At 38.9% G+C, this 24,356-nt stretch overlaps 1 protein-coding gene across 1 annotated transcript in view; it reads right to left on the bottom strand.

The window, feature by feature from the left end:
* Positions 1 to 24,356, bottom strand: part of LOC126334962 (uncharacterized) — a 65,192-nt gene that overhangs the window by 36,335 nt on the left and 4,501 nt on the right. Inside the window, exons 2-4 of the mRNA XM_049997733.1 lie at positions 13,650 to 15,886; positions 12,245 to 12,460; positions 607 to 832 (exon numbers count right to left, since the gene is read on the bottom strand). Of these exons, the coding sequence (XP_049853690.1) occupies positions 607 to 832; positions 12,245 to 12,460; positions 13,650 to 15,747 (2,540 nt within the window). The 5' untranslated portion in view covers positions 15,748 to 15,886. The remainder of the gene's footprint in view (positions 1 to 606; positions 833 to 12,244; positions 12,461 to 13,649; positions 15,887 to 24,356) is intronic.

Raw genomic sequence — 24,356 nt, forward strand, 5'->3', positions numbered from 1 at the left:
CTGCTGGCATGGCAAAGAAGTCTGCCACAAAGAGCACACAACAAAGAATTATGGCAATGAATCTTAACAATGAATCACAATGCATACTAGTCTACACAAGAAGAGTGATGAAACATGGAGCGAATCATGTCAATCACGTATGTTTTTCTTATTTTTTCTTTTATTTGTGCCACCTCAGCCTCCAATTTGTATGGATTCATACACACACACACGCGCACACACACACACACACACGATTCACATACAGTATTTACATTGGTTGTAAACATATTACTTACATCACAATGTGACTTGTCTCTCCAAACACCAATTCTGTATAGAGCAGACAACATTCATGCCTCTGGATAACTGCCTCAGTGTGCACTGCTTTTTGCATCATGTAAGTTATATGAAAGTGGTGGTATTCACTAAATTAATGCTGCTCTTTTAAATTTTACTCGTGGCCCAGAAACAAAATACACTAAGCCAGTGAAGTTGTCTGGCCATTGATACTTCATGCTTCCCAAGCAAAGCCATGCCTGGTTGCTAGTTTCCCCACATAAAAAACATTTGCCATAATTTACATATGATGAATGAAACAAGAAAATTAAGCAAAATAAATCTCACCTATCAAAGAACCGACGTCCTTCAAATGATCCATCTGAATTTCCAGCATCCTGAGGCAATTCTACTCCAACATATGGTTCATCCTTTGTGGGCACTGAGCCAACATACCGCACCCTTCCGACCATCACTCGCCCTTCATTTGTAATCACTTTCACAAAGTAATCCAGCTTCAGATCACGGGGAATTTTTGGAAGGAAAGGATGAGCTGATTTTGGTGGTCTGAACTCTGCAAACATGGAAGTCATTTGCATATAAGTAACACAATGAGTGTCGAGAGATAGATAGATAGATAGATAGATAGATAGATAGATAGAGAGAGAGAGAGAGAGAGAGAGAGAGAGAGAGAGAGTTAAACATCGTGTTCCTTACAGCTCACCCTAAATGGCGAACTTCCCAGGATGTGCAAAAAATTAAATTACACATCAACGCACACAAGCAGCCACTAGAGGCTATTTCAGTAAGGTATGTTTACTAAGAACAAATTATGACCAGTGTTAATCTACTGACACTGATAATTATGGGAAGTGCTTTTAAATTATTTTATAAAGGGTGTTTCTCCTAAGAGTGTCCAGGTGCAGTTCTTGTGGTATTTTGACAGATATTCACAATTTCTGTTTTTGCAATATTTAAATGGAGTCAGTCCAAACAAATACTGCTCATTACATCTTTCATGTGATGGCCATTGTCAACAGAAAGTGTTGGTTTGTTTCCCAGACAAACGAAATGATTTTTAAAGTGAGATTTTACATCTCATTCGATAGAGCTGTCTCAGATTAGTCTACTGTGGTATTCATACTATCAATATTTATTAACAGGGACCGAAAAAACAGAGAATAACCAGTATTCCAGCAGCAACTTTTGCTACCCTCGCCCCTGCCGACTGCTACTGCCATTCAGAAGCACTGTTGATGAGCAGTATTTTTTGGGCTGATTCCAGCAAAATGTTGCAAATATTACATTGCAACTATCTGCTGAAACATATATTACAATACACCTAACCACTGTTAGGAGAGACATCTGGTACATTTAATCTATTTTTACTGTGTATATTAGGTAAAAAGCACATCTATTTTTTAAAAAATCACAGCTCCAACTTTTGTACTGTTATACTTTTTCTATCCAATACTTCAAACAAAGCATTTATGTAACTTAACTCAGACCACTATCAGCTGTCTATATATTGTCCAAGTCAAGATCTGTAACATTATTTATGTGAAATATATTTCCCCAAATCCAATTATTCTGAAAAAATTTAAGAGTAGCAGGTATTCTTTTACTTTATTTTTGAACATCTGGGCATTTTCAATTTCCTGTCCGAGATCTACACGCACATATGTATATCCACTTCTATGCTCTGAAAAATATTGTGAAGTGCATGGCAGAGGATACTTCCCAATGTACCACATCTTAACTGTAGCAATATCAACGCATTTTCCATAATGCGCGTCACCAAGGGGGAGGGGGTATGTGTACTTTATGCGTAGTATCATAGCATATCAATACCATGCAGGGGGCAATTGTTCAAGTTAAGGGGTTGGCGGAAGTTCTGCAGTTAACTGGCAGTGGCAGCGACAAGCACCTGCCAACCACTTGCGGCACGAGTGCTAAGTCCCCTGTGTCATGAGTATGAAATGACTGCCCGACTGCAATACTGCCCAATTATTATGGAGTGGTAAATGAGTTCTTGCTGAGCTGTTGTGTAGCTCCAGCCTAGATCAGTCTAGCACCAACACGGTGTAGCTGCAACTTTTTTTGTGAAAGTAATATTTTAGGATTGGCCTCAAGATTTACATTTATGTTTTCGTTGTTGACAGATGAAGTATTTGACTTACCCTGGCTTTGTCAAGGACTTGTACTGTATATGGAATTCATCAAGGAGTCCCTGTATTCAAGTTAAGTACGAGGCTGACTCAAATGAAAACCTTCAAATGAAAGCCATTAAGAGCAAGGTCTGGTGAATTAGGAGTATGTACCAGACACTCAAATTTAATTTCCTGAAGAGCCTCAACTGTCTTGTGGGCTGTATGTGCTTCAGTGTTGTCACCCCATAGCAACACTCTGAAATCCGAAGTCCTTGTCCTTTACTCCTGATTACAGGGCAAAGTTGATTTTTGAGAATGTCTGTATAAGAAGCACTGATACCGTCACTCCCCTATCCACGTAATGCTCCAAAATTACTCAATTTGCATTTCAGAAGAGACAGAGCATGACTTTTCCAGCAGATGGTTGAGTACAGAAGATTTTTGGTTTTGTCAGTGAGATCTGGTGCCATTCCTTGTCTGACCTTTCGTTTCTGGTTGGTGACAGTGGACCCAAGTCGCATCGGCTGTAACAATTTTTCCAAGAAATGTATCACTTTTGGGGTGAAAATGATGCAAAAGCTCTTCACAGGCACCAACACAATGCTCTTTCAATTTGACTGTCAACTGACATGGCAGCCATCTTGTAGACACCTTCTTGAAGTGCAGTACATTGTAAACAATATTCTGCGCTGAACCAATACAATTCTTCAAAATTGTGGCTGTTTTGTTCAGAGGAACACCTCTGTTCTGCTTTACAAGATCCTCCACTAACACAATGTACACAGTGAGTCTGACCTGGTCTTGGGAAATCTTTCACAGAAGTTGCACTGCTTTCAAACTTCCTACACCACACATACACTTGCTGCAATGACAAACATAATCACCATATTGCAGTGTCATTCTGTGATGAATGCCGATTGATTTGATGCTTCCACTACACAGAAAACATTACAGATCACTACTCATTGCGGTGCATATTGACAGCCAGGCAGCCATCTTGTTGTGGATGCTGATGCCTTCTGCTGCATTACAGCATTACTGTGCCACTTGTCAGTCACTTTCTGAACTTCAAGGAACATTACTGCCACCTACCAACTCCAATACACAACTTTTCAAAATATTATGGACCTTTTAAGGTTTTCATTTGAATCACCCATGTACATTATATCAAATTCTCAAAGCTTGTGTTCTCTCATTCCTTTCGTTATGTCCCAGAACCCATGCACCATCCCAACAGAACACAAGTAATTTTGGCAACGCGATCACCTGATTGCTTCATTATCACCACCCAAAAAAAAAAAAAAAAAGATCGTTAATTGTCATGGACTTACATAACTACAAACTTCTTTAAGTGATACTGATGAGTAAGTGGAATTCAGAACCTGAAAATACACTGAAGAGCCAAAGAAACTGGTACACCTGCCTAATATCGGGTAGGGCCCTCGCAAGCACGCAGAAGTGCCGCAACATGACATGGTATGGACTTGACTAATGTCTGAAGTAGTGTTGGAGGGAACTGACACCATGAATCCTGCAGTGCTGTCCATAAATCCATAAGAGTATGAGGGGGTGGAGATCTCTTCTCAACAGCACATTACAAGGCATCCCAGATATGCTCATGTCTGGGGAGTTTGGTGGTCAGTGGAAGCCTTTAAACTCAGAAGAGTGTTCCTGGAGCCACTCTGTAGCAATTCTGGGCGGGTGGGAAGTCGCAGTGTCCTATTGGAATTGCCCAAGTCCGTTGGAATGCACAATGGTGACGAATAGATGCAGGTTCAGGTGATCAGATAGGATGCTTACATACGTGTCACCTGTCAGAGTCGTATCTAGACGTATCAAGGGTCTCGTATCACCCCAACTGCCCACGCCTCACACCATTACAGAGCCTCCACCAGCTTGAACAGTCCCCTGCTGATATGCAGGGTCCATGGATTCATGAGATTGTCTCCATACCCGTGCATGTCCATCCGCTCGATACAATTTGAAATGAGATTCGTCCGACCAGGCAACATGTTTCCAGTCATCAACAGTCCAATGTCGGTGTTGACGGGCCCAGACGAGGTGTAAAGCTTCGTGTCGTGTAGTCATCAAGGGTACATGAATGGGCCTTGGGCTCCAAAAGCCCATATCATTGATGTTTCGTTGAATGGTTTGGACACTGGCACTTCTTGATGGCCCAGCATTGAAATCTGCAGTGGAAGGGTTGCACTTATGTCACAATGAACGATTCTCTTCAGTTGTCACTGGTCCTGTTCTTGCAGTATTTTTTTCTGGCTGCAGTGATATCAGAGATTTGATATTTTACCAGATTCTTGATATTCATGGTACACTCATGAAATTGTCATACACGAAAATCCTGACTTCATCACTACCTCGGAGATGCTGTGTCCCTTCGCTCATATGCCAACTATATCACCATGTTCAAACTCACTTAAATCTTGATAACCTGCCATTGTAGCAGCAGTATCTGTTCTAACAACTACTTGTTGTCTTATATAGGTGTTGCCTGTTTACTTTTATTTATTTATTTATTTCATTTCATGTTCCACAGATCCTGGTAGTGAATGAATCACAAGGATATGGAACATGTCAGATTCTACATAGTTCAAATATAGCTTGTATAAATACAATAAAAAGATACAATGTACATAAAAATCAGCTAAACAACAGCACAATTAACAGAAAATTGTGTTTCACATGTTAAGGATGAGTAATATATTTATGATATGGAATGTGTCAGATTGTACACAGTTGAAATATATCTTACATAAATAAAAGATACAATGTAAATAAGATACCAGCTATACAACAGTACATTCAGTTAACAGAACTTTTTTGTTTCACATGTTGAGGATAAACTAAATATTCCAAAGGAAATACAGAAATACCAATAAATAATTGTCATATGCCTATGATAGAACTCAAAATAAAATTCATTATACATTATACTTACAAATTATACATTATACTTACAAATTATACATTATACTTACAAATTTAGTGATTATATACTTTTCTTTCACATATTCATCAACTGTATAAAAATAATTCTCTATCAGGTACTCCTTGAGAGTTCGTCTGAATCATTTACATACCTCTATCATTTACATACCTACCAATTATTTACATACTTACCAATCGTGTCTACATGTATGATGTTACATTAACATTTAACCATGGTTTCTGGGTACTTCACTTTCTTGTTGGGCACTATATAAAATGTGTGTACTATATCTATGTGCTGCAGATCCACATTAAAGGATAAATTTTGGTCTGGGGATGTGATGGGGTTGCGTCGGGTGAGTAGAAGAATGAAGGAAGGCAGGTCACTGAAATGTGGGCAAACATTTTCCTCCTTTGTGCATCTGCTAAGAGTCCCCACTCTCTCTAGCCCAAAATGTCACAACCAGCAGCTAAATGTGGTTCCATGATTATAACAAGCCTTTTGCAGTATGCCTTATAAACCAGCAGCAATGCAATGTGCAGACACACCCATGGTGAGTTTACTTCCCATAAACCCCATTAACATCACACAGAATACAGATATTAGTTACTAATAATAGTAATGCAAAGAAGAATGTACAGAGAGAACTTATGTAAATCTACACGCGGTGCTAGATGGGAAATGGATCATTAGTCATTGGGAATGGCAGCTGTAGTATTCTGTTTGGGAAATGCCGCTTTCCCCATCATGAGTGATGCTCACTTTTCATTTACAGACAGAGTATACCTCTCCAGCAGTTCCCACCAATTTCTCTTATGTGAGTAGACAAAGTAACTTCACTGTGCTCATATTTATATATATGGAGTTATTTTTGGTTCATTAAGTGAGTACTTATTTGCAGTTATTAAGTGAGTTTTTATATAAAATACATTTGTACCAATGACGTTTGAGAAGTGTTTCATTTGTAAGTGCAATGTTGTCTGTGACTTACGTTAACGGCAGTGGGAAAGGGATTGGGTTGGTAAATGTAGAAGATGCTGGCTATAATTGACAGCCTGTTGTAAATCCTTGTACACTATAGTGAATTAATAAATTGTAGCATTAATTTTGTTGCTAGTAGGCTGCATTAATCTCTTCCACTCAGGAATTACTGGCACTTTTACAGCGAGCTGAGCTGGATGGGGCCACTGGCCACACATCCACAATACATCTTGCTAGGTGGGTATCATTATGTCAGATGAGATAGGACTGAGCACATTCAAGTCTAGAACAGTAATCTGTTGCAAATCATTGCTTGTTTGATGTTCAATTATTCATTCACCTTTACTTTATGAGTACCACAAAGCAGAATTGTGACAGAGATGGAAGTAACAGTACCACATGACAAAGTTAATAAACACTACCACAGTTAAGGATACCTGCTCAGTAAAAAGAAGGAATATTAGGGTTTAATATCCCTCCAGTGACTAGGTCATTAAACATAGAATACAAAGATTGGTTTGAGAGGGGGGGGGGGGGGGGTGGAGAAGAAAATTGGCTGTGTCCTTTTGAAATGATCCGTCTAGATGTTTCCCTTCATAAATTTTGAGAAACCCACATAAATCATTAATCAGGATGGCTAGACAAGGAACTGAACCTTGGTCCTCCCCAAGTGTAAGTCCAGTTTCAGTGTCTTAAGCACTGGACCATTTGCTCAGCAAATCCATCTGAATTGGCAGTGAAGATGAGTCGAACCTACTCAGAGTGGCATTATTGCTGTTGTTTAACACTATCTTATTAATGAAATAGACTTTTCTGAAGAAAACAAAACACACAGAACACTTTAAAGGAAAATAAAGTATTGATCACTGCAGTTCAAAAATGACTGCCTGGAATTGCACTGATACTGTGGAGGCCAGACAACACAGTGTGACATTGATGGTGGAGAATGATCTACATCTACATCTACATGACTACTCTGCAATTCACATTTAAGTGCTTGGCAGAGGGTTCATCGAACCACAATCATACTATCTCTCTACCATTCCACTACCGAACAGCGCGCGGGAAAAACAAACACCTAAACCTTTCTGTTCGAGCTCTGATTTCTCTTATTTTATTTTGATTATCATTCCTACCTATGTAGGTTGGGCTAAACAAAATATTTTCGCATTCGGAAGAGAAAAATGGTGACTGAAATTTCGTAAATAGATCTCGACGCGACGAAAAACGTCTTTGCTTTAATGACTTCCATCCCAACTTGCATATATTATCTGCCACACTCTCTCCCCTATTACTCGATAAAACAAAACGAGCTACCCTTTTTTGCACTCTTTCAATGTCCTCCGTCAATCCCACCTAGTAAGGATCCCACACCATGCAGCAATATTCTAACAGAGGACGAATGAGTGTGGTGTAAGCTGTCTCTTTAGTGGACTTGTTGCATCTTCTAAGTGTCCTGCCAATGAAACGCAACCTTTGGCTCGCCTTCCCCACAATATTATCTATGTGGTCTTTCCAACTGAAGTTGTTCGTAATTTTAACACCCAGGTACTTAGTTGAATTGACAGCCTTGAGAATTGTACTATTTATCGAGTAATCGAATTCCAACATGTTTCTTTTGGAACTCATGTGGATCACCTAACACTTTTCGTTATTTAGCATCTACTGCCACCTGCCACACCATACAGCAATCTTTTCTAAATCGCTTTGCAACTGATACTGATCTCCGGATGACCTTACTAGACGGTAAATGTGAATGAGTGCTGCAATGTACACCTTGCCTTACAGTTAGAAGACACAACTTGTCAAGATTTCCTTCAAAAGAGAGGGAAGGGTGCAATGAAAATTAGAGAGTGGCTTTTTGTCTGTACCTACTTCAGAATAACAAAATGATCAACACTTATGTGTAATTGAATATGCAATGATGACACTGTGTCTTTCAATAATTGCCTGCATAAGCAGTCTGGTGGCACCATCAGCAGCAGCAGCAATAGATGCCCAGTCCCCTACCGAAAACATTTACATAGTTCCTGTTGCCACGCTGAACTGAGTTCACTTTACTGGATTGTAACAGCTTTTATCACTTCTCTCCACTGCTTTACTGACCATGTGCTGAATAAATACGTCCCACAGAGAAGCACTGTACACAAAAATTAAGTTACCTGTCACAAGTGTCATCTGAAAATGACTGTGGTGATCAGGAACTGAAGTATTAGAGCATCTTGATAACATCTGGGAGAACAGACAGCATAAGAAATGCATTATCTAATTAGACACTGTTATGACAGCTAGTGCATTAACATCTAGTGACTAATTACTTATTTAAATTGATCCAGCTGAAGCACTAGTTCAGCTTCGTGCCATCTTACTGGTGCCATGCCACTGCTAGAATGACAACTCATATTATTAGTTACAGTGCTTTTGAGTCTAGATATGTTTACAACTAATACAAAAAATACATTTTACAAAAAAGATTCTTCTATAACACTGTAGTTTCATGGTATGTTAATAGCACACCATGCAGTACAAGTGCATCTACACAGTTTTAGGTGGCAGTTATCTCTGTAAGACAAATGTGTGCTGTGGCCTTGCATTCCTCTAATGCATAAGTCCACTGCAACAATATATATATTAACTAGGATGGATCTCTCTCTATCAAATTATGAAAAGTATTTCTGGATCAAGCCCGATTCTCCTTCACAGCAACATTTGGAGATTTCATTATTTATAGTACTGTTGTTTACAAAGCTATGTAGTAGAAAATGTAATCACACTCTGATACATGTCAAGATACAAGTAAACAAAAATGTAATTTTTTTTTTATTCAACTTTTTAAATTTCCGGAAGTTCTTCACCAATTGCTTTCAAATTTTGACACAATTTTGCACTCAAATACGGGCATGTTTCTATATACCTACAGGAGTGCCATGTAGTATATTAATATAATATATATTGTTATCAAAAATCTCATCTTTGTTTTTTTAAATATTAAATCTCTGAAAGGTCTACAATGTTTACTTTGAAAATTTGACACAAAGTTGCATGCAAACAGGCATATGTTTTTATGTACATATTTTTTAATTATGTAAGGGTATAATATACAAAGGGGAATGTAGTGTCCATTTTGCAATATTCACTCTTTTCGAGGTGAAACATAAATAAAAATGACTGTATGTGACCCAAAATGAACTGCAAACATCGATTTATCTGCGAAAGGTAATAACACTAACTGTAAAAATATACAATATAGATAGATAAATGCAGAAAAGACATTATTTTTATTGTACGAGATTATAATGTGATTATCTTTGTAAGAGTATAAAATACAATGCAATGCTCATTCTTCTGTCTAGTCTGTTTTGTTCTGTTCATTCTGGTGTTAGCTGGAATAAGGTACGCAAGCTATTGTGCTGCGCTAGCATTTGTTTCTGTTGTAATTGCAAATATTTAATGGTGTAAACTGTGTCCTAGTAAGAATATATTAGTATAAAGTGATCTCCGTGTGTTATTTCAAGAACCTACATCACATTTGTCTTATGAAAAGAATATTTAATGAAAATTATTTAGCATGTTTCCAGCTGCTGCGGAGCGAGTAACTGTGATCTCTGACTGTAAACAATTAGCCGCAATTACGCGGTGCATTTAAAAATATTTTTTCATAGCACAATGTCGGATAGCCGGAGCGGAAGAAATTACGTTAAAATATTCAGCGAGGTTAATTGAAGGAATCCAGTGAAATAATTTTATTAAAACTTGTCTATTTTCTGTGATAGTAATAATTTCAGAGCTGAGTAATACTACGCTATTGCATTTACAGTAATTTGTAGGGAGCCTGGCACTTGGTAAAACAAGATACAATACATAATTGGCAACCTTCGAAATTCATTATTTTGCTTATTATATCTCTTTTGTATTTTTTTGGAAGCTAAACATAAAAACTGACTTCACTAAAAATCAGTAACAGATCACGATAAATCAAAGGACAAACAGATTTACTAGAAGAGTGTTTCCTCTAAATAAATAGTTACATTGTAAATAAAACAGAAAGAAACTTCCACATGGGAAAAATATATTAAAAATAAAGATTCCAAGACTTACCAAGCGGGAAAGCGCCGGCAGACAGGCACATGAACAAAACACACACACACACACACAGAATTACAAGCTTTCGCAACTGGCAGTTGCTTCGTCAGGAAGGAAGGAAGGAGAGGGAAAAATGAAAGGGTGTGGGTTTTAAGGGAGAGGGTAAGGAGTCATTCCAATCCCGGGAGCGGAAAGACTTCCCTTAGGGGAAAAAAAAGGACAGGTATACACTCGCACACACACACACACATATCCATCCGCACATACACAGACACAAGCAGACATATTTAAAGGCAAAGAGTTAAGGGCAGAGATTTCAGTCGAGGCGGAAGTACAGAGGCAAAGAAGTTGTTGAAAGACAGGTGAGGTATGAGCGGCGGCAACTTGAAATTAGCGGAGGTTGAGGCCTGGCGGATATCGAGAAGAGAGGATATACTGAAGGGCGAGTTCCCATCTCCGGAGTTCGGATAGGTTGGTGTTGGTGGGAAGTATCCAGATAACTCGGACGGTGTAACACTGTGCCAAGATGTGCTGGCCGTGCATCAAGGCATGTTTAGCCACAGGGTGATCCTCATTACCAACAAACACTGTCTGCCTGTGTCCATTCATGCGAATGGACAGTTTGTTGCTGGTCATTCCCACATAGAAAGCATCACAGTGCAGGCAGGTCAGTTGGTAAATCACGTGGGTGCTTTCACATGTGGCTCTCCCTTTGATTGTGTACACCTTCCGGGTTACAGGACTGGAGTAGGTGGTGGTGGGAGGGTGCATAGGACAGGTTTTACACCGGGGGCGGTTGCAAGGGTAGGAGCCAGAGGGTAGGGGGGGTGGTTTGGGGATTTCATAGGGATGAACCAAGAGGTTACGAAGGTTAGGTGGACGGCGGAAAGACACTCTTGGTGGAGTGGGGAGGATTTCATGAAGGATGGATCTCATTTCGGGGCAGGATTTTAGGAAGTCGTATCCCTGCTGGAGAGCCACATTCAAGGTCTGATCCAGTCCTGGGAAGTATTCTGTTACAAGTGGGGCACTTTTGGGGTTCTTCTGTGAGAGGTTCTGGGTTTGAGGGGATGAGGAAGTGGCTCTGGTTATCTGCTTCTGTACCAGGTTGGGAGGGTAGTTGCGGGATGCGAAAGCTGTTTTCAGGTTGTTGGTGTAATGGTCGAGGGATTCAGGACTGGAGCAGATTCGTTTGCCACGAAGGCCTAGGCTGTAGGGAAGGGACCGTTTGATATGGAATGGGTGGCAGCTGTCATAATGGAGGTACTGTTGCTTGTTGGTGGGTTTGATGTGGACGGATGTGTGCAGCTGGCCATTGGACATGTGTGTGTGTGTGTGCGAGTGTATACCTGTCCTTTTTTTTCCCCTAAGGGAAGTCTTTCCGCTCCCGGGATTGGAATGACTCCTTACCCTCTCCCTTAAAACCCACACCCTTTCATTTTTCCCTCTCCTTCCTTCCTTCCTGACGAAGCAACTGCCAGTTGCGAAAGCTTGTAATTCTGTGTGTGTGTGTGTGTGTGTTTTGTTCATGTGCCTGTCTGCCGGCGCTTTCCCGCTTGGTAAGTCTTGGAATCTTTATTTTTAATATAAATAGTTACATTTTTTTAAGAGATATAACAGGAAAAATTTTTGCCAAAAATCTGAATAATTACTTTACTTATTTACTTCAGATTTTTAGACATTACTATAACAAACATTTGGACTTAACCCGATGATGAAAAAAAGTGTTAAATAATGTTTTTAAGACATCTAAATTAAAGAATCCCCCCATCCACAACACACACAGGCATGCACACATATTATATACACCTTATTAATGTTGACATACCTCTTATTGGATCGGGCTCTGATACACGTCGGACCTGCCTGCGCTTTACAGTCCTACTCCAGTCTGTACCAGTCAACATTGAGTCAATTGATCGCCTCAAATATTCTTCTGCTTCATCAATAAGAGAATCCGTCGAGTCCCCACTCTCCAGTTCCATGTCTGCCCGTAGATCAGGCAGTGACTGGCCAGGGTGTCCTCGATGGTGCAATGGAGCATCTGTAGCCATTAAGATGTAATATGACTGTAATTAGTGTGATTGGAACTTTACTGTATGCCTTTAATGAAAATTTCAACAAATAAAATATAAAAGGCATCTAATTCTAAAAAAAATTTGTGCTCGTTTTTTAATAATTTTGCACCAGCAGTTCAAAATATTGCTCTATTCTAGAAAGAAACTTTGAATTTTCAATAGAATGTCCATGTAAACTGAACATTCATGGCTAATTCAAAAGTGTGTGGCAAATTGGGACTCAAACTCAAAATATTTCCTCGATGTTTGCAGTGTTTTGACAAAAACAGTCATCCCACAACAAGCTCACAGCCTGAATCTGCACTAGTGTTCCAGTTTGATACAAATTTTAATTGACAGAAAACTAATTTCATTTAAATTCTTAGAGTGAAACTTGTTTTCTGAAATGTGGAGCACAGGCTGTGGCTAACTCATTATCCAAAACATCCCTTCTATAAGATGTGCTAGTACAGAAAGGTGTCAAAGAAAGCCTCCCAGGAGCTTGGAAAAATAGACTAGAATAAAGGCAATTAAAACTTTTAGTAGGTCTAATGAGCTTGGATAGTACAGGTGCTAGACCACTGTACATTAACGACAAAGATGTGGGCTTCTGTCCCTGCCTGGCACACAGCTCTAATTGGCCTTGGAAGTTCATCTTTGCATTAAAAACACACATTGTTGCATTAAATTCCAAAAGCCAAAGGAGAAGCAAGGTATTAACTATAAATTCTTTGTAACTGTATGACACTAGCACATATAGGACTTAACCATTTTAGGACATTTAGAATGACACGTTTTCATATAGCATAAAAGTAATGCACAATCCTGAATTGATATTAGTTCACAAACCTGCACGGATACCTTGATACTAACTGAATACATATAGCAATACTGGACTGTAAAAGGCTCTACTCCCATGGCCAGTTTTTCAATGCTTACTCATTTCAAAGAGACACAAACACAAATGACTTTTATCAAACGTGAAAGCAACTCATTTCTTCTAGCATTTGATTTTCCAGGGTGAATATAATAGTCTATAAAATAGTCTATAAAATAATCTATAAAAGGGATTGAAAGAAATGGATGCCTTTTATAACAGACACAAAATATTGTAAAAGTAACTAGTTTTGAAAAAAGATATTTTGATACTACACAAATATTTTACATTTTTCTTACCAAAGAAAGTAACTCTGTTTCTCGTTCTTGCTTTTGACAATCTTGCTTGGGGCTGTTTTGCAGACCAATATGATGGAGTATACAAGTCTGCTTCAGACTGTGGAGTAGCATAGGAAGGTGCAAATGGAGTAACGTGACCCCACCGGCAACGTGTTGGTGATGAGGGAACAGAACCCCATGTCGGCTTCTGCGGCACACCTGCTTTGTGATAGGAATCTGGAGAAGGTCTCCACGAGTATCTCCTTTTGGATTCAGGATATTCGTATGATGACTGATGGGTTATGGATGTCAGTGACCCACGATAACGAGTACTCCCTGGTACACTGTCCCATCCGAGCCTGTTTTGAGAACTACCATAGCTTATTGGGCCACTCTGTGAACAATCACAGGATGGAGACCAAGCATCCTTCCCATAATCACGAAAATGAGAATAGCCTGGAGATATCAGACTAGATCCTGTGTGCCCATCATGTCCTCCATTCACATTCTTCATATATGCATGAGCATGAGGGTAATTCCTACAGAGAGCAGGACCAACCACTCCAGTGCAACCTCCTTCAACTTCATCCTGGCAAAGATGATCTGCACTGCGTGAAAGCTCTGGTACCATACTTGTGAAGTTGATGTCAGACAGTAACGTTCTGCGTGCCTCTCGAGTTTTTTCAGAGAGTCGTAGGGAATACTTGTTTGGCAGTTGTTGCACTGGGAGTGTGAATTTTGATGGTAAGGTTGTAAAGTTGTGCGCCACCTTATGTGCTAAGTAGCTTTCAGATTTCCAGTGAGATGGTAATGCAGTGATATCAGTTTGTGCTTCAGACTCTCTTTTTATGGCATTCTTTTCTGAAAGAATGGGTCTCACTGGAGACTGTTTGCATTCAGAACCACTTGTTTTACTCACCACTGGTGAAAATTTTACAGTGGCGCTTCTTGGACTGGCAGAAAACAAAACTGTGCCATGGCCTCGGCTACCGGGCAGTGGGTCACGCACTATTGGCTGGTGGATAAGGGGATTTGGTAGAGTGTTTCTTCTGGACACACGTCCCTGTTGCTCAATTTCATCAACAACTCCACACTTTGATATGTCTGTTTCCACTAGTACAGATTGTGTCCATACTTTCGTCAGGTTAGATTCTTTTGACGCATCTTTAGCATCTTCTATTGATCCCCTGTCCTCACCATCTGTCTCTTGTGCCTCTTCAGGTAGTTCATCAAAATGGTCAGCATCAGAAAATTTCACCAAGACACTGCCCGGCTGCCAATTCTCTGCTTCAGTTATTGATACGAGGTCTTCCTGCAGCATGCCCAACTCTTTTGTTTCCTCTGTCGTAAATATGAGTTCGATGTCATCCACCTCTTCAGACTCGTTGTCAGACTCGCCGGCGTTCTTGCCACCCTGTGGGGATACCTGCTCCTGCTCACTGCATGCTGATTTGTCTCCACTGCTCTCTGACAGTGACTTGATGACTTGCACTTGTTCACCTTTGTGTGTCTTCGTCTCATCTGAATCCAGTTTAACAGCATCTCTATTGCCTTTATAAGCAACACTATTCTCAGTATTCTCTGTAATTTGATTTGCATTTTTTATAGCTGGAGAAATAGTTTGGAGATTATGTGCAGCTTGTGTAGTAGCTTCAGCACCTTTTACTGGCACAGATGAAGTAGTTATTCTTGCCTCTATATTATCCTGCACAGCTTCAACGGAGCTTCCTGTTTTACCTGGTAGATCCTTTCCTTCAACAATCAATTCTGAACTTTCTTTCAGTTTTTTGTTTGTGGAAGACTCCATGTGTTCAGTAGCTTGCTCTACTGCAGACTGCTCCTCACGTGGGTGTAATACATTACCCACGGTTTCTGGAACATTTTTTACATCCAAAATTCGCTGCCGCAAAATGTGGTTTTCCAGTGAGAGTTTTTCAATTGTGTCTGTGTAAACAGCACTCGATCGCACTTTAAGTCGCAGTGCTTCCAATTCTGTACGTGACTTATCGAGGGCCACACGTAAGGCAACAACTGTCTGATGCAGTGCCCTCACTGTCTCCAGGTGCTGTGTGTCAGGGGCCAATGGAGCAAACATTTCCCCACATTCTGTGCTTTCCATTCAGCTTCTACTGTCATGACTATACCCTTATATCACTCAGACAATGACTTTTTGAAGCAATAATCCAAGATTTCTCACTCCCCTCAAAAGTAATTATGAATACTGCTCAGAGTGCCACAGGAGGACTACCTTCAACAATCTGAAACAAAAAGAGCAGATTGTAATATTATAACAATTGTCCATATTGTGGCAAGATACAAATGCTAGGTAATGATGAGAGAATCAAAGCAATATTCAAATGAGTATTTGATTGAGGAGCAACAATGTCAAAATTGTTTGCCAAGCTTCTGAAACATTTACTGAATTAACAGCTGAGTAAGCTAAGGTAGACTAAAGTTATCTTCACTTGTTGTGCATTAGTAATTATTTAAATATTACCAGTTATACAACTAAATCTTAATAAAAAGTAACTTGACACCATTGCAGAAAATATATACGCTTGCGAAAATTCTAACGCAAGGAAATCACTTGGAAAGTATTAAATATTGACAGCAGTGTAAAAAAATAACAACAATAATTTTCAGACTGTCATGTTGTTATCTGATGTGAATGTGTCTGTATTTATAATCCAAGACAGACTGATCTGTCATCATCAGTGCACATACATACATTGAATGTAATCAGTGATCCTGCTTTCAACAATGTAGTATACTGTTTATCCGATGATTAGCCTATTATAGCTTTTTCAACAAATCAAAATTGTCACTTCCTCAGCCTCACACACAACAGTAATTGAACAGGTAATATGGAGAAACTGAGAAAGCTTTAAATAAAATTGTCGTAGCACATGTCTAAATCGATAAGATTTTTCATAACAGAAAATATTGAACAACAGTCACTCAACAACTGCCCCAAGGCAGAGCAGTGGGGAGGCAGGGGAGGGGATAATTGAAAGGCCTCCACAGTTCACCTGACAAACAGCTTTCAGGTGCTGTCTGTGTCTGCTAAAGATCCTGAGCCATATGCAATCGGTTGCCCCATTTCCCAGGAAGCTTCTCAGCCTGCAAGATATGATCATTCACAGATAGTGAGGTTACTAGTAGCTCAGAGCTCCAATGTCAAGCACAAATGCGGCTCCTTAGGGATATTGCTACCAAGGAGAGGAAGAAGACCAGTGTGCAGTCTACAAGCATTCTGGAGGGGGCAGGGGGGCGGTGAGTCATCCCAGATGTGGAGAGGGTGCTTCCAGATGCCATGAAAAGCACAGGGTGCAGCCAACTGCAAGTGGTGGCTCACGTTCGTTATAATGATATGTGTTGCTTGGGATTGGAAGAGATTCTCTCTGGTTTCAGACAGCTCTCCAAAGTAGGAGAGACTGCCAGTCTTGCTTGCAAGATGAAGGTAGAGCTCACTATCTGTAGATCATCGATAGGATCAATTGCTGTCCTTTAGTAAGAGTCAAGTGGAAGGTCTGAAGCAGAAACTTAAACGGTTCCGTGATTGTGTATGTTGCAGATTCCTCAACTTTTGTGGTAGGATTGTGGTGCTTCAGGTTCCAGTTAATAGGCAGGGGTCCATTTCACACAGAAGGCAGGCAGACAGATAGTGCAGGCTGTATGGAGTGGACTTCGTGATTTAAGTCAAAGTTTCTTGGAAAATTACAAAAAGGACTTCATTCTCAAAGGGTTCATGCCAAACAAAGGATATTAATACATCTAGTAAAAATTGGTGTTATAGTTTTAAGCTGTTGTAGTTGTGTTGGGAAAGAACCAGAGCTCCACGCCCTTGAAGAAAGCACTGAAGCCCAAATTGTTATATGTACTAGAAGCTGACTGAAGCCAGGGATAAGTTTTGCCAAAATTTTAACGAAAGACTTAACAATGTTCTGAAAGGACAGATTAAATACAGTTGGTGGTGGCTTGTTTGTTGTTGTTAGCAGGAGTTTGTCTCGTAGAGAAGTTGAATGTGAGTTAGTGTGGGTAAAAGTCATACTTGACAACTGGAATAAATTAATAATTGATTGCTTTTACCGACTCCTTGACTCAGATGATACAGTTGCTGAACAGTCCAAAGAGAAGCTAAGTCTTGTTTCAAACAGGCACCCCACTATAATTATAGATAGTGGTGACTTCGATCTACCCTCAATATGTTGGGAAAAGCACATTTGCTGGTAAACAAAAATAATTGTCCCAAATCGTACTAAATGAAAATTATTTCAAACATTTAGTTCAGGAGCCCATTCAGAGTGTAAAAGGTTGTAAAAATATACTTGAGCTCTTATCCTGAGCAAAAAGGGAGCATCATGACAGATACAGGGATTAGTGACTGCAAGATCATCATAATGAGGCAAAATACCATAACATCCAAGTCCACCAAAAATTAAAGCACATAAAAATTAACTTATTGCCTTCCTAAAAGACAGGCTTCACTCCTTTCAAACTATCTATATAAACACAGACAAGGTGTGACTTAAATTCAAAGAAATAGTATCAACAGCAATTGACAGATTTATACAAATCAAACTAATAAGAGACAGAACTTACCCCCTTGGTACACAAAACAGGTCAGAGCACTGTTGCAGAAGTACCCAAAAAACCATGCCAAATTTGAAAGAAAGCAAAATCTCCAAGATTAGCAATGTTCTACAGAAGCTCGAAATTTAACACTGATATTTTTACTAATTTCAAAAATAGAATTCTGTCTCAAAACCTCGTAGAAAATCCAAAGAGATTCTGGTCATACATAAACTGCACCAGGGGCAAGATAGTCAATACTTTAATTGTGTGATTGCTATGGTAATGTTATTGATGACACTGCTGCTAAAGCAGGGTTACTAACACAATTTTCCGAAATTCCATCATGAAAGAAGACACAGTAAATATTCCAAAATTTGAATCAAGAATACCTGCAACATGAGTAAGAAGTACATATCCTTGGTGAACTGAAGCAGCTGAAATCACTTAATAAAGGCAAGTCTTTTGGTCCAGATTGTGCGCCAATTAGGTTCCTTTCAAAGTACGCTGACATAACAGCTCTATATTTAGCAATTACGTAAGATTGTTCACACATCAGAGGATCTGTACCTAAAGACTGGAAAGTTGCACGGGCCATCCCAATAACCAAGAAAGGAAACAGGAGTAATCGCCTCAAATTACAGACCCTGTATCACTGATGTCAAGTAGCAGTAGAATTTTGGAAGATATGTTGTGTTCGAAAATCACGGATTACAATGAAGAAAGTGGTTCATTGACACACAATCAGTATGGATTCACAAAATATTGTTCTTCTGAAGCACAACCACCTCTTTATTTGCACAAAGTAATGACTGTTATCGACAGAGGATCTCAAATTGATTCCAAATTTCTAGATTTCCAGAAGCCTTTTGTCATTGCTGCTCAGAAGCAACTTATATAGAGTATCATCTCAGTTGTGTGACTGGATTTCTGATTTCCTTTCAGAGAGGTAACAGTTCATTGTAACTGACAGAAAATCATCAAGTAAAACAGAAGTGATATCCTATTTTCCCCAAGAAGATCAAAAACAATGGTAAAATGATTTTGACAAGATATCTCAACTTAAATTGGAATTATCACACAGATAATATTGTGGGGAAGGTGAACCAAAATACATTTGGCAGATGCAGCAGGTCTGCTAAAGAGACTGCCTACATTATGCTCATCTGTCTGTCTTCTGGAGTACTTGCTGCATGGTATGGGATCCTTACCAGATAGGACTGATGGCAGAGATCAAAAATCTCCAAAGAGGGGTAGCTCACTTCATATTATCACAAAAAGGAGAGAGAGTGTCATGGAAATGATATGTGAGTTGGGGGTGGCAATTGTTAAAACAAAGGCATTTTTCATTGCGATGATATCCTCATGAAATTTAAGTCACCAACTTTCTCCTCTCAATGTGAAAATATTTTGTTGACTACTCTATGTTGGAAGAAATCATCATAGTAAAATAAGACAAATAGGAGATGGCACAGAAAGATTTAAGTGTTTGTCTTATATGCTGTTCACAAGTGGAATGGTAGTGAAATAGTCTAAAGATGTTGCTGAACACACTACCAGCCATTTAAGTGTCAGTTCCAGAATAGTCACGAAGGTGTAGATGTAGGAGTTGGTGACTGCATATCATGTAGGAGCCTCTTCTCAAGCTGGGATACTTACATTCATATGATGTTATTCATAATAAGTAACAAGAGACCGATGGCCTTTGTAGTCTGGTCCCTTCAGCCCCCACAAACCAACCATAATAAGCAACAGAAATCTTTTTGAAACAAGCTACAGTATCCATAAATGTGACACAAGACACAAACACAATTTGCACATAGAGACAGAGATCATTGTAAAAGGGAAAAAGATTATGATGGATGTAATGAACATCCTCAATATCAAACAACATATCAATAATATGCATAAATATGTCTCTGAAAGATGTCACAACATAACATTTATATTAACAGTTTTAGTTAAGAGTTTAGTTTAGTTTGATCAATTAAAGATTATCTCTAGAGCTACAAGAAAAACGGACATTAATGAGTAATCCTTTGAGCAGATAACACAGACTGAAAATATTTTAAAAATTTAAAACTGTGCGGTTACAAATCTTGTCTACAGCTATTCCTCTGTCTTTGCAGCTTTTGAGTAAGTTCTTTTACAAAGAAATTTGACTTTTGACAACCTGGGATTAATCAGATATAATTTTAAAACTTTTAAAATATTTTCAGTCTATGTTACCTATTCAGATACTTATTCAAATTAATGATGATGTAAATAAAATAAAAAGAAACTTCCACATGGGAAAATTATATTAAAAACAGAGATTCTAAGACTTACCAAGCGGGAAAGTGCTGGCAGACAGGCACAATGAACAAAACACACACACACACACACACACACACACACACACACACACACACACACACAGATTCTAAGACATACACAGACACAAGCGCTGTGTGTGTGTGTGTGTGTGTGTGTGTGTGTGTGTGTGTGTGTGTGTGTGTGTGCGCGCGCGCGAGTGTACACCTGTCTTTTTTTTTCCCCTAAGGGAAGTCTTTCCACTCCCGGGATTGTAATGACTCCTTACCCTCTCCCTTAAAACCCACATCCTTTCGTCTTTCCCTCTCCTTCCTGAAGAAGCAACCATCGGTTGCGAAAGCTAGTAATTCTGTGTGTGTGTTTGTGTGTTTTGTTCATTGTGCCTGTCTGCCGGCACTTTCCCGCTTGGTAGCTCTTAGAATCTTTGTTTCAGATACGTATTCAGGTTTACATATGTTTATAGATCTGAAGATGATCATTAATTGATCATAACTAGTAGTCAATTGTGAAAATTTGCAATTGAGACTGTTAAAGTAAACATTTGAAAAGATTTTGAAACCACTCATTACTGAACATGTATATTATAAACTTCTCTTTCTTTCTCATCCCATCTGGTAAGTCTCCCCGACCTGGGCTCCTGGGTGACGTTACCAAACTCTACCCCTTTTTCGAAACCTCTCCAGTCCATTTCCTTCACCCCTCTTCCATTCCCTTCAACCCTTCTACCAGAAGAAGGAGCCATTGGCTCCAAAAACTTGCATATGTAAAACCTCTTTTTGTGTGTTGTCCTGCTGCCACTTGGTGAGTAGATTTTTTATCTATACAATTACATTATATTATAAACTTCATGATTTTTACATACAACTCAGAAAAATCGCACATTAAAAGTCAGATAACTTCATATGGACATAGTGTGGGACCCATACATGATCAGACAAATGACTGGGTCGATCTAAGTGCGTGTGTTTAGGCAAATGACTGGGTCAATCTAAGAAAATTATGGGAAACTTACACCTGGACCCCATTCCTCCTGACAGAAGTCCCGTGTCCTAATAAGTGTGTCAGCCCAGTCCCCTATGAACCAGCCTACTTCAAATTTGTCTATGGCCTGTTTTCCAATATGGCTAATTTTGGACAAATGTGCTGACTGATTAAACTTGTAATATGTGAAGAAGAAGAACAACAACATAACGCTTAACATTCGGGAGGACGACGGTTCAATCCCGTCTCCAGCCATCCTGATTTAGGTTTTCCGTGATTTTCATAAAACGTTTCAGGCAAATGCCGGGATGGTTCCTTTGAAAGGGCACGGCCGATTTCCTTCCCAATCCTTCCCTAACCCAAGCTTGCGCTCCGTCTCTAATGACCTCATTGTCGACGGGACGTTAAACACTAACCATCACCAGCACCATAACCTTTAATGTTTACAAACCTGAAAAGATAGTTTCAAAACAAGACAAATGAACAATATCTCCCAATGAAGGTATCCTCATTGTGTGAGTTTTTTTTAGTTATTTCACAATTTCTCTAAATGGGGTATTTGTAGTCTTACAAAATACTACAATACAATCAAATGCATAACACCAGAGACCGCAACCTGTGTCTTATTATTCATTCAGCTCTCTATCATTCTTATTTGGTCATAAATGCCCCCCCCCCCCCCTCCAGATTCAAAAAGATGAAGCTGAAATGCAAATGGGGGCAGCAATGTATGAAATTACGCCCTAATCGTTATGAGACATGCGGCAATAATAACAGTAATAAGCTCATGAAGATTATGGCAGAGAAAAGTGGACAGTTTGGTCACTAACGGTTTTGTTGAAACAAGAGTACCTGGTTCGATCACTTCTGAAACTTCTGCCCTTCAAAATCCTCCTCTGCCTTGTGTTATATTAAGATGAATGAAAATGTAATTCCATACTCAAGGAAATTTCAATATTTATGTCATCACTCTCTAATATAATATGTTCAGAAATGGTCCGAACTCTCATGTGGCAACACTGTAGTTGAAAATTGACACTAAAATTACACATACCCTCCAGCAGAAAATGTTTGAAAATAGTAAATGCATTTATAGTATTTTTAAGCAAGTGTGAGTAAAATCTTGTGCTAGATATGTGTTCAAAATTTGTGTCTCCAACAAACATAGCAATGTCTTATCATGATGATCTTCAATCAAATTCTTGTGCAGGTGTGGCAATGTCTACATTTGTTTTCTGCTCCTTCAATAATAAGAAGCAGTACATATTTGATCACAGTATTGGCAGCAGGTTTTGATCTTCCACCTACCTTATCCATATTCAGGTGGAACTATACAGGCAATATCGATTAGGAGAATAGAGATGACATAACATTCATTCACATGTAACAGCATGTAGACTAGTGCACACAAACTATATGCTTTGTAATATCTCTCAAGTATCAGAAAGATCCAATTACATGACTAGTTTTTCATCTTGTTTTGTGAGACTTAGTATCAGACCATCAGAGAGGTCATTCAGGATAAAGTATCTGCTTCAATGGAGAAGAAAAAGGCCATATACTCCTTTGAAGAACAAGTCTAGAACAGGTCTGAAACAACCAAGAAAAATCGCCGTAAACAGAATTCAAGATAAGTGAACATAGATTTTAGTATAATTGGTCCAATAGTGATCTGTCACTGGCAGTCATTACTACATTGTCTCAAGGAGGTGAAAGGTGGGGATGTTGAAATACTATGCGAAGACTGTTAGTTTGTTCCCATTCATTCCAGTGCTTCATATTCTACACCATATCATTGCAGTAAAAACACACAGCATCAAAACTAGTTACTTTCCATAAATATTCTGAATATTATTCGACCAGAAGGCTGATTGTGGGACCTCCCAAACACTGCAATTCTCATTTCCAATACGGGAAGAGAGAAACAGAGATTTAATTAGGTAATGATTCAATATTGATACTTATATCGAACACAAAAAACAATTAAGAAAATAAATTTGGAAAATAATTATACAGAGACCAAATGGATAGCAAACAATTACCACCAGAAGATGTAATTCCTAGTATACCTGAAAAAAACTTAGTTAGGATGTCTGGTTCAATGTAAGAAAAGGCCAGCAGGCTCTAAGCTCACCAGGTGAAATAAATGCATAAATAAATAAAATAAAGTATGGTATGTTTCTATCAGTAATACTATGAATTAATTGTACCATCTGGAGATAGGAACTGGCCAGGCATTTTGCCTCTGTAATATCTCTCACATGGGATTCATGTCCAGGTATGTGTGGATCCTACTAGACATGATATCCTTATTTAAATTAATTTATGGTAGTTGTATAATGCTGTATATTTACCAATATTTGAAATACTCATTTTTTTACATTCTGTGATCTGTATAGGCACTGATTTTATATTAAACAATTAATTAAAAACATGCAAAAGTAATCATCTGGTGATACCCTCCCACCACATCACCAAAAAGGCAAAAATCATACACAGGAGTGAAAAAGACAATGTTAAATTAAAATCATCCGCCCCTAAATTTAATGAATTCTTTTCAACAATAAGTCAAGATGCAAGGAAAAACATCAAAAGTAGAGCCGTTAGACTTATTTAGATAGATATCATCAAAAAATGCGAAGTACAGAACAGATAACAACAATGTTACGCAAGCCTGTGTGAATGTGTATTTGCTACTTCAGAAGAAGGGCTTTTGACCAAAAGATTAAACATAAAGCAGTCTTTTTTTGTGATTCTACATCTACTCTATATGGTGAATAGCAATCTATACTTTTCACAGTATTGTCGTTAGGCAGGCATTACACACTATACCACCATATACCAGTTATGCCAGAACAGAAC

The sequence above is a fragment of the Schistocerca gregaria genome, chromosome 2, assembly GCF_023897955.1.
Source record: "Schistocerca gregaria isolate iqSchGreg1 chromosome 2, iqSchGreg1.2, whole genome shotgun sequence".
NCBI classification, from domain to species: Eukaryota; Metazoa; Arthropoda; class Insecta; order Orthoptera; family Acrididae; genus Schistocerca; species Schistocerca gregaria.